The 12412-nt window shown below is 39.0% G+C and overlaps 1 protein-coding gene across 1 annotated transcript in view; it reads right to left on the reverse strand.

Moving 5' to 3' along the window:
• The window catches only part of GRM1 (glutamate metabotropic receptor 1), a 307099-nt gene that overhangs the window by 54527 nt on the left and 240160 nt on the right, over window positions 1–12412 (reverse strand). The window contains exon 4 of the mRNA XM_028140654.2: window positions 1862–2108. Coding sequence (XP_027996455.1) covers window positions 1862–2108 — 247 coding nt within the window. The remainder of the gene's footprint in view (window positions 1–1861; window positions 2109–12412) is intronic.

Here is a 12412-nt window from a genome sequence, read left to right on the forward strand (position 1 = left end):
AAGCTTGGACGGGGTTGTGACAGGAGATGGAAGCAGAGGGAGTGGATTGAAACAGAAATTGATCACAGAAGATGATCAATTTCAAGCATGAGGAAATAATCCTTGAAAAGACACCCAGGGGAAAGGCCATGATTTAAATATATAATTAAAGATGGAGAGAAAACAAGCAAAACTTGTGTCCTAATATTTTGAATAACTTACACATAGAGAGAGGAAGAGAAAACGCGTATTTATGGGGTGTCTAAAATGCATTTGGCCCTTTGCCGGAAGAGAGGTTTCCCTTCCAAACCTGATCCTTTACAGAGCCGGGTTTCCAGTGGAACGCAGCATTAGAACCATGGGCGAGTGCTGTTCTGAACCTCAGATCCACTAGATCCTTCTGGTATTACTTCCTCAGGTGCTCAGCACCTGGAAACCTTCCACGTGCCCAGGCCCTCAATCATTCCATCCATCTCACTCACATGTTTACCTAAACTCTCTCCCGCCTAATGGAAGCTTGAAAGGAATCTAATAAATTCATTCTTTAATTGCTGACAATTACTTAGATGATTTATCTTTCTGAGAGCTGTTGGATTTTAACAGGGAGAATCCACTTGGCCCCACAAGGCACTCTCTGAACGTAGAACTCCACACTTACCTGAGAGGAGGAGATATGTGGAGAGTTATTTAGGGTATCCTACAGTAGTCTCTCCCAAATAGCCTCTTACAGTGCCTTTGAAATGACATTGAGAACATTGCCAGCAACCTTGCCTAATTTTAGGATTAGCTAAAGGTAGTGTGATGTGGCAAAAAGATTACAAGCCTCAGACTCACACGGCACTGCCTCCACCAGCTACTGTCGGTGTGATTTAAGGTAAATTTTTTAGTTTCTCTGACACTCAGCTTTATCAGATGTAAAAAGGATAAAGATATGCTTATAACAATGAGTATTAAATGACTTGATGTTCCATTTTAATACAGCATATGCTTTCCCAAAATCTCTCTTTCTGCAAAACCATCTTATGAGAGAGAGAAAAGAAAGATTGTGGGCATCCTGTGCAGCAGCCAAGCCAAGGGCCTTTTTCTTTCCTGTTGCAGCTTTTAATTCCTATGTTACTATTCTGATTACTCCTTGTCTAGGAAACATCATATGAACAAACATAACTACTCTTTATACTGACATCAATCTCTATGTACCAATGAAATACAAGCTAACTGGTATTATAAAACAAGTGTTATAAAACAGACTAAATATAAAATAACTTAGGGAAAAGGAATATATATATATATATATATATATATATATATATATATATATATATTTGTTAGGTGTAATTTGCCTTTGCTTCTTAATTCTTTGGAAGCCAATAAGACTCAATACCAGAAAGAAAATTCTTTCCTTTCTTGTTCCAAGAGGAACATAAGTTAGCTTGAGACAAAGGGATACATGTGTCAGACTTCATTCTCCCCATATAATAAGCTCTTTAAGCAGGTGTAATATTAAAATATTTTACCACCTGTGTGGCCTTGGGACCAGTCAATAATAAAGCTGTTCTGGCCTGGAGCTGACAGTGCCAGGGAGAGTCCTGCTGGAGAGATGTCATCTCTTTAGTTTCTGGGGCTCGCAGGAGGTCTAGGTATTCTGAGTGGTAGCTGGGTAGGGGTTTAGTACTGGCAAGAGGCAGGATTGTGTGTGTTTACAATAAGTTTTTCAATGTTTTAAAATGTAATTTCCATATATTAGCCTTGTCTCTTAGCTTTCTAGTTGTTTTGCTCATGACACCCAGAAACCATAGAACCAAAGGGAGCCAGAGTTGCCACCTGCCTGGCTCAGGGAGGGTCACACGTTATTCCAGATCCATTACAGAAAGGATGGCTTTACCTTCCGGGAGCGTCCCCTTTCTCATCAAACCACACCTCTTCTCCAGACACACCAATGAACGTGGACTTGATGAGGAAGTCCAGGAGTTTGCTGCCGTCGATGGGCTTCATGGCATCGCAAAGGCCCACGTGGCCGGGGCACAGGGCATGGTGCATGTTCTGCAGCCCATGGGCCATGGCGTAGATGGCATTGATGACAAAGCCCATCTTACTGTCCTGGACGTAGTTTTCTTCTAAGCTTTCATTTCCTGTAACGTAAAAACAGATTGCTGTGAAGGCTGCAGTAATGGAGTCTAGGCCTGCAGGTGTAATTCTCCAGTGCTTTCAAGGCTCTCAGAGGAAGGGAAAGCCAGGCTCACCCGTTCCAGCTTTGTGACTAGCTCTAGTATATTCTGTCTGCAAATAGTTTATTCGGTTTTATTTTCTAACTTCGATAATGGTTTTATAACATATAAAACATACTCCATAGAGGTGAAAATTTAAGAAAAACAAAACAAAAAAACCTTTCAAATATTGCAAGGAAATCCTTCAGGAGCAATGGGAATAGCTCTTATTACCTCTTGGTTCACAGAGACTTATATTAAAATTCTCCCTGTATCGCAGTACTGGAAAAATATTCTCGATAGCCTCTATAGAAACCCACACTCCATAGTAAATCAATTTGTGCATTATCAAAAGCCTGATATTTTCTTTGGGTGATCTCTAGAGTCACAAAAACCCAGAGCAAGGAGAAGAGCTACATAGTATGAATCTCTTCTTATATATGACTGGCAGTACAAAAATACTTGAATCAGATTCGCGTGTTATTAGAAACTCAGATAAAATAATTTCCTGATGGAGGAGTCTGACTATATACTTTAGCCTTTAGCTTTGACCAGTGAACTTTAAAAATCCTGCAATAATCTCTGCCTATGTCACAGGTGATCAAAGGCGCCCCAGGGGCCAAGCAGTTTCACAAGAACAGAACTGCATTAGAGATGAGCTCCACAGCAGAAGTCTAAACTTCAGCGCTTACACATGATGAGACATTCAGAGACCAACTGGCTTTGCTGAAATAAAAACGACAGGTTTGGAAAACAAAATAGATTTGGAACACACCACTGGCATAATTCAGAGATTTTGTACTTAGTTCCAGAAATTTGCCTCTCTCTGCAGTGGGCTTTCCCTCCCCACTTGACTGATAGTGAGGGGTCTGCACAATGTGTGATCCGGGTGCGAGAAGCTGGGAAAGTGGCGAGTTCACCTGCACGTGGGCTTGAGAACAACATGAGGCTCCGGGCACCCCGGCCAGCTGACCTTTGTGTTCCAGCCTAAATAGGCCGCCGGACACGAAGGTTCCTGAACTCAAGAGCAGCACAAAGTATTAAGGAAGCTGTTGCACCCTCACCGGTTTGGCCCAGTGGATAGAGCGTCAGCCTGCGGACTGAAGGGTCCCAGGTTCGATTCCGGTCAAGGGCATGTACCTTGGTTGCGGGCACATCCCCAGTGGGGGGCGTGCAGGAGGCAGCTGATCGATGTTTCTCTCTCATCGATGTTTCTGACTCTCTCTCCCTCTCCCTTCCTCTCTGTAAAAAAATCAATAAAATATATATTAAAAAAAAAGGAAGCTGTTGCTTAATAGGAAATTGTTAAAGTGTGATTTGCTAAAGTATTACTTTTCCAATTGGAAAAAGAACATTTTCTGAGAGGAAATAAGGAGTAAGTGAGGTAGAAAGGGCATTTTAAAATCAAACCACAAAAAAATAAGTTTAGAGAGTTCCGTAAAACAGAGAGCAAACATCTGCAAAAACTGTAGTCTTTGAAACGAGGTAACTTAGGTCTGTCAGCCAGAACCCTGGCTCTCAATGTTAGTTTGCATGCTGTTCCCTCTCATTTATATCAGAATATAAAAGACATGGATTGATGCCCTGTGTTTGATACATTTTCAACATGCCTTTAAAGACTGCCCCAAACCTCCAGGTGCTGGAGCTAAATGTTGAAAGCTGGTCGAATTAGAGAAATTAGCAGGACCTAAAGAAGGAAAGGGAAAAAATAGACAAAAATCGAGTGGCAAAATCGCCTTCAAGGCAGCAGCCACTTCAAGGGTTCTCGTCAATACTAAAGCCATCCACTTGTTGCAGGTATTGACGTCGATCCAGGCTCAAACTAAGAAAACATGAGAATGAACACATGGAGATCTTCACCAAAAGGAAATTTCCCTATTTTGGACAAGCCTTATGGACACTGGGTTTGTTTTGGTTTCTTGCTGTGGTAACTGATATAAATAATTATTATATATTTTAAAAGTTAGGTTGGTGTCCCCAGTACAAATTTCCTAAGCTGTGGTTGTCTAGTGGATGTGTTATTCATCAGCAAAGAGACTGTAAGAGTTCTTGGCTTTCTCTGAGATCAGTTTTCCCTTTGATCCGTATCTAGGGTGATTACATAACTATTGTCCAAACTGGGTCACTTTTGAAAGTGAAGTGAGTGATGATTATTCTGGAAACACAGGGGTAAACAAGGCAAATTGGTCAAATGGTGACACATTTCTTGAGCCATGCTGCTCTCTAACTGTATCTATTTAGCGATGTTATACATATGTATATATATATACATACAGATGCAATAAAAATCAGTAAAATATTATTAATTTAAAAATTTTACATGTATCTAATTTTAATAAGAGATGAGCACATCGATAATACTTGCTACTGTTTTGTGTTTGTTATGTACGATACTCACAGAACGAGTTCACGATAATCTTGCCAAACAGACATTCATCTTGCCACTTAGGAGTGAGGGAAAGGTGGTGGCATCCAGATGCCCCTTGACCCTTGGTGTTTCTGTTAACGCTCAGCAGCAGCACACGTGCAGGTACAGAAATCTACAGAGGCGGTGCTCTTCTGGTGACAGAGGACAGGGCATCCTGCTGTCACCAGTATCGCTGTCAAGCTGGTTTGGGGTTTCTCCCTGAGATTGTTCCAGATGTGCACAGGTGTCTCTCTGACTAGGAGCACTGGCGTGCAATCTATCAACCGCAAACTATGACAGAGAAGCCATCCTGTCAGTATTTATCCTGCAGACAGCCAGGAGGCCGGGCACGTGTTTCCAGGGAATATTTGTAACTCACACCATTTCCCAAATAAACACAAAGAGCTTGCAGAGCTGGCGTGTTTGTCAATCTGAAGTGAGCCCATGCACTTGCCTCCCCTGTCAGTCCACTGGGTCCACACGTGAGGAGGCTGCTGCCATCAGTAAGAACTGCTCAGCTCCCCCCCGCCCCAGCTCAGTAGGAACTAACATTTGGGAAGGAGTGACAGAGAGAAAATCATCTGGCCTTTACAGGACCATCCTCTTTGCCATAGCAACTGTCCCAGATAATGTTGCAAGGATCTATCGTCAAACCAACAGAATATGTTACAGGTTTTCCTGACCAGTGTGAATAGAATATCCAAACTAATAATATCACCACTTGGTAAGAAGGTGAAAACATTTTTAATTCCCTAAGGTGTAGGGCCTTTTCATAGCACTAGTCTAAGGGTTATTAGAGAGAAGGGGGTTTTATGATTCATTTTTCTGTGGTGCATTAACTGTTATAGACCACTAGGGTGTCATTAAGGCATTACCTTTTCTAATACACTAAATGGAATCAAATAATAATACTTTACTGTGTTTATTTACCTTCAAAAGAATACCTGCCTAGTACTTCACCATAGATTGTGAAAATATCGACTTTGATTCTAAAATAGCAATCTTGTTCTCATTGTGAACCCACAACAAGGACTATAAATTGTTGCCTGACAGCAGCAGCCTGCAGGGCCTCCATGGGGTAGGGACCCGCAGTGCACCTTTCTGGAAACAGGAAACTCATGGTGGTTGGGAGGAGGGTCAGCAATTCTATCCACTGACATTTAGGACAGCTATTCAGCAGAATGGTAGAGCAGAAAGAACTCTGGACTAAGCACCTGAACACCTGGGACCCAGAGGCAGTTCTGCCATAATATGTCAACAATGAGCCATGTAACTTGGAAAAGGGTCTACACCTCCTTGGGTCTCCGTTTCCTAATTTAAAAAAAACACCACAAGTGGACCAGATTCTCTTTCTGAAGTTCTCTTTCCCCGCTAAAGTTTCTATGCTTCGCTTCTCCAATTCCACATTCATTGGTACTTGGCAAAGCCATTCCCATACACTAGTCTCAGTGTTACTAGGATCTTTTTTAATCCTTGCACAGCTGTGTGAGATAGGTTCTATTATCACCATTTTACAAAGGAGGAAGACTAAAGCACAGAGAGGTTAGGAAAACATGCCTGCCTTTCCCTTCAATTAATGCTGTTTTTGTGAAGAGGCTCCTGTTGAGTAACACCTTAGGCTTTTTAGCTCAACTAATGGGAAGAAAAGGGGATTCATCTTATTGGGAAATTGACAAAAAGAAACTGGGCGTGCTCAGCTCAGCCTCTTTCTCTCATTGGGAGGCAGACACTTGACAACACTCCAAGATTCTGGTTGGTTCTCTGGCAAATTCTTTTGTTTTCTATGCACACAATCTCATGGCTAATAAGACATATTTTATCATCATTTGACTCCTGGGTCTACTTCTTAGTTGGATCCAAATTTGGAAAGGAATTACACTGGCTGTCACACTGAAATCTCATGGGGCATGAATTCAAGGTCACACAGCTAGCAAGGGCAGAGGCAGTGGCCTCCTGAGCTGGACCTGTGCCCCACCAACCAGCACTGTGCATGCAAGTAGCATCCTTACCCAAGCACCGGAGCAGTCCCATAACAGACAAGACATTCCTTAAAACAAAGAAGTATTACGGGAAACATTGGCAAACATAACTGTCCCTGGAGAAAATATTTTTCTGAATTCTTGGCATTTGTAGCTCTCCACTCCTCATTTTATCTGACAGCATTATACACTCAATAAATAATTTTATATAATCTCAACTCATATCAAAATACAAAGACGATTGTAATTATTTTATATTGTTAAAATATCAAGCAAAGAAAATAAGTCATTCTCCTTAAAGGACCCAAATGTTAAATTAATTGTAGGAAATTGAATCAGGTAATTTTTAAATAATTACCTCAAAGAACTAAAATGTCCTCAATTTTTCTTGAAGGCCTAGGCTGCTATATCTTTTTAATGCTTTTCCAGAGAGAATTTGTGTTCTCAATAGTCTATCCTTATCCATGCTCAAGTCTAGGACCTATGTATTTTTTGTTCCCTCTGACTCTGTATTTTCTTTTTTCCCTATAAAATTTCCTCTGCTCACATCACAGAAAAATATGATCCTTCCACTATTTGTTCTTTTTCATTTTTTAAAATGTAAATAAGCCCCTATGTAGGATGGAAGAGAAGAAAAAAATATCATTTAATCGAGCACATGTTATTATCAGTGTTATTAGTGGAATTTTTATTGCCTAAACCCACCTGTTTCTAACATATGTGAACAATATAGACATTTTTTTCTAAACACATCATCACAATCTATTGTTAAGAAAGAAATCCCCCCAGTTATATAACACATGAACAGCATGCTCCCTGCAAATTGATGATAATTATGGTAAGCTTTCAATTCCCTGAAAATACAATTGCATTTTAGCTAATGTGTATTTCAAAAAGTATGGTGTATGTGAAAAACAAATGAGGACAATCGCTAGTATGTTGAAGTGATGCTGAGGATCAGTTGAGGATCAGTTCAGAGCATTCCATTGAACTGTGAGGCTCTTTGTCTACAGAGAGAAAACAAGGGCAGCTTGACGTGTGCCTTTGCCTTTGTTATTGATCTGGCATAAAACAGTGGAATGGAGTTATAAACCACTCCCCCTGGAGTAACTAATCTTTGCAGGTCTGCAGTAAGCATTTGGCAGGTAATCGTAGAGATGGAGTATGTTACAGAGAGCTGGCTGCTTTAGCCAATGTGGGAAGTTAGAGTGTTGTTAAAATTCATCCGGAACCAACTCCCTTCTCAGCAGCCTACTGGGTCAGAAGCCTTGCCAAGCCTCTTCCTCTTAGCCTCTTCCAATCTCTAAGGAGGCGTATCTATGCTAATAGCATCACTTGTGCTTATTTATGGGTAATAGGAAACATGATTTCTTTTACATATGAAAGGGATTTTCATGATTTAGTGTGATTATGGTTTATTTTGAGTTCTTGTCAATTGTGTGTTTCTCTTTATTATCTCTTGTTTCATGCTACTGTGTTTAGATTTAACAAATAGATTAGAATGGGTTTTGCAGAAATACAAGGACTATTTGTGAAAACTCTATCATCAGTGTTCAACCTTTTTCATTTCATGGCACACGTAAACTAATTACTAAAATTCTGCAGCACATCAAAAAATATATATATTTTTTGCTGATCTGACACAAAATAAGGATACTTTGATTCATTCACACCAGATGGTTATTGTTGTGTTGGCTGTTGTCATTTTTTATTTGACAATCTAAGAGAAAAGAGGTCAGTGCCCCTGATTAAGTAGTCAGGTATTGCATGTTTTAAAAATTCTTGTGCCACACAGGTTAAAAATCACTGCTACTTATCTTACATATTTAATTAGCATCTACTATAGCATGTTCTGGTAACCAATATAGAGTCTTGTTTATTACAAAAGCAAAACCATAAAAATATAGCATTGTAAATCTACTTTTATATTGACTTCTGATTAATACCATACAATATCTATAGTTTGACAAAATGCTGTACATAAAGAGTCTACTTTGGGACATATTAAATAATTTCATATCCTTCAGCCTTTTTCCTGAAATTCATATGCCAGATAGATAAAGTGGGAGTCTGGAATAGACGCCTGGATGACTCTGAGGTTTAAATACAGGCCATAAGGTAGATAGCCACACCTGCATCACATAAGAAGGGGACATACTGTGAATTTTCATTTAGAGTTGGTTTCTCCAGGGCACCCTCAGTTAATATTTTACATTGGAATTTTATGTGGACTTAGGCCCTGTAGACCACAACATTATCTTCTCAGTGTTGCAATTGTGGGGATTTCTTGAATGGAATATTGCCTTTTATATAGTGTTTACTGCCAGCATCTCTTGAGAGAATAAACTTTGGAATTCCTAAGGGCCTAGTAACTCATTGCTAGTGAAACTTTAGTCAATACCTGTCACAGAAATTAAAAGAGTAGCTCATAAGATTAATGTTGTCAAGAGCATAGAGGCCAAGAGTCCTTAGCCGGATCTGTTGATAAAACAAATACAGGGTCCAGACTTTATCCAAATCCGAATGATATGTCAACCACTCTCCTTATGTTGTGAAGGACATATTTACAGAGTCAAGAATGCCAGATATTGGTTCTATATGAAGGATCACCTTGAGAACTCAGAAGACTAATCCCAATCTATTAAAATTATATTTAGGAATGAAATATAAACATTATACCTTAGTTGATCAAATTGTTTCTCATGGGCTATGAGTTAACAATTCTGAAATATATGTACTTATATATCAAGGTTGAATAAATAAGTGAATGGAAGGCAGCCAGCAGAAACCAAGTTTATCACAGTTGGAGTGGGAAAGCTAGAATAAACCATGTGGTGCTGGTATCGAGGTGAAGGCATCAGTATGAATTTAAGTTTAGCTTAACATATATAATGAATTTATATAGAAATAATTATACATGCATGTTTAGATGTGGATGGTATGCATATATTTCCCAGCTCCATCTATTGTAGCAACAAGCACACCCTGTGCCCAGATCTAGGTTTCTAATGCCATTATCTAACAAAAGGGATTAGGACTCTTTTGGAGAAATAACCAACTAAATAATGCTGGGGTAGAAAATATACAAGGTAAGCCTGGAGCATCTTATAGTAACAGAAAGTACTTTAAAAACAAAACAATAGAGGCAACTGAAAGAGCTCCCAATGGGCAAAGCTATAATAATTTGAGCAACAAAATAAATAATACAGAATTAGATTACAATATAAATACTCATGAATCCACTCTGATAAAAAAAAAAGTTAATTAAATAAAAATTAAAATATGTGGAGAGGAGAGAAATCTGTACAGAAAAATTACAATTTACGTAGATACTCTTCCCTTAAGAAAGTGAAGCATAATTTCCCACCTCTTAAGTATGAGATACACTTAGTGACCCCCTTTCAAAGGGTACAGCATAAAAGGGGGGCTATAGAAAGACCTGGGAAACACTACCTTGGCCAGGTTATCAATGCTAGCCACCATCATCAGTGTTAAATTGATAGGGTATACTCTTGATATGCTGTTGAGAAAGACACGTCACTTCTGTAGTCTTCCTCCCCCAAATCCCTATAATCCCACCCAGTCTGACTGTGAGAAATACATCAGCCAAATCCAAATTGAGGGACAACTACAAAATACCTGACCTAAAAACTGTCAAGGTCATCAAAAACAAGGGAAGTTCGATAATTTTCACAGCTGAGGAGCCTAAGGAGACATGAAAAAATAAATATAATTTTCAATATTCTAGGTGGTATCCTGGGACGGAACAAAGAAAACTGATGAAATATGAAAAAATATGAAATTTAGTTAATAATAATGTACCAATGTTGGCTCATTAATTGTGGTAAACATTACATAGCAATATGAGTTCTTAACAATTGGGGAAACTGGGTGCAGAGTATATCAGAACTCTCTGATATAGATTTGCAACTTTTCTTTAAAACTATTTTAAAATACAAACTTTATTTTTTAAAATATACAAGAATTAGCATCAAACCTGGCCCAGCATTAGGTAAGAAGAGATAACATGATCACATGCTTGCTATGTGAGAGGAACTTAATTAGGTGTTTTACATGTATTATTCATCTCACAATCACTTATGAAATAGGTGATATTACTGGTGGAAAATCCAAGGTTTAGTGGGTCAAATGAGTTGTTCAAGATCACACAGCTCGAGAGTGGTGGTGACTATCCCAACACCCAGCTGGCTGATTCCAGAGCTCTGTCTCTTACTTAGTCACAGCCCTAGAGTGGTATTACATTCAGCAGGCTCATAGAAAGATGTGGTATTTGAAACTACATTCATAAATATTTGTGTGTACAACATGAAATCTGCCCAAATGTAGATTGTGTATCATCTATAGAGAGAACTCATACACATTTTCTAATGTGATGAGGTCACTATGATTTATTACAGTGGATGATGCTGATACAGAGGCCGAATTTTTTGCATGGTTCTTTCATATTAATGCTCCATTTATTACTACATGGAAAAGGTTAAAACCAACAGGCAAAATTCATTTGGAAAGAAGCACACTCTAAAAATAAATATTCTATATTCTATGACCCTCAGACTTACCTTGCCACAGGAAAGTATTAACTGATTTCCCAAGGTTATATGAGTTCCCAGAATGCTCCAGGATCGATGTTTTTTTAGACACAATTGTTGTCCATGCACTTAAAAAGCTGGAAGTGCTTCCTCTTTTCTAAGTGGAAATACCCACTGAAGGTTAACATAAGAATCCAATTAAACAAGTGACCCTGGATGCAGGCATACATATTTTTTTGACAATATCAGTTTGGAAGCCATGTGATAAGAACAAACTATGAGGAGACTCAAAAGTACCACAAGGGACTCTCTCAAGCGACATCCATGCTCTATGCGTGTAGCTGACATAGACTGCTAACCTCACTGTTGGGGTCAGGTCTTTGCAAACTAACCTTGCTTGAAATTATCAAAACACACTCATCAAAAACACTCTTAAGGAGCATATGGAATTTAGCATCTCTGCACCAATATTTCTGTTGACTGTGAGACTTTTTAGTGCCTTATGGGAAGTTTGCTTTCTAGGATGCCAGGTGTTACACCCTTTTTGGATGATGCTTTAATCATGGGATTCAGTTCAATGGAAATAACTGGGCAACATATCAAGATTCCCCTCCCCCCCATGGTTTCTAGTTATTCTTAGATGAAGATATATGAGACAAGCACAAATGTAGCCAAGATAATTCTTTGTCTACACTTATTCCTTGTTCATTTTGGTACCCAAAGTGTAACAAAGACAATTATATTCCATTACACATTGGAATTTGGATGAAATGAGTGTGCCCTCCACTCTTCTATGTATTTATTTGATTCTCAAAAACACATAAACAAGTATCCAACTCTAGAGAGAAGGAGGAGCACAGAGACCTTAACACACACTACCCACTAAGGTTCAAAAGTGTGATAGCAGAAATGATGGACAGAGTTAATCATAACCAAGGCTACATTAAAGAAAAAAAACAACAATGGATACCTGTAGTTCATCATAAAGGTATAAATCTAGGCTGTTGTGCTAGATTTAGACCAAAGCCTGTGTTGTTTGAGGTTCATCCTAGTTCCAGCTGTAAAATTCAGTGATAGTAGAACTTTTTAATACTGAGTGTGTGTGTGTGTGTGTGTGTGTGCATGATTGTGCTTGTGTTCACTTGCACATGCTTTACATTAAATACTGCTATGTGTGTGTGCACTCAAAGAACTGTACTATTTTGAGCCCTGATATTTTGCAAAATTCTTCAAATGAGCTTGACATAGAAGAAGAAGCTTCCTTCTAATTAGCACAGGTCATGCTGAGCTGTC

The sequence above is a fragment of the Eptesicus fuscus genome, chromosome 10, assembly GCF_027574615.1.
Source record: "Eptesicus fuscus isolate TK198812 chromosome 10, DD_ASM_mEF_20220401, whole genome shotgun sequence".
Taxonomy (NCBI): Eukaryota; Metazoa; Chordata; class Mammalia; order Chiroptera; family Vespertilionidae; genus Eptesicus; species Eptesicus fuscus.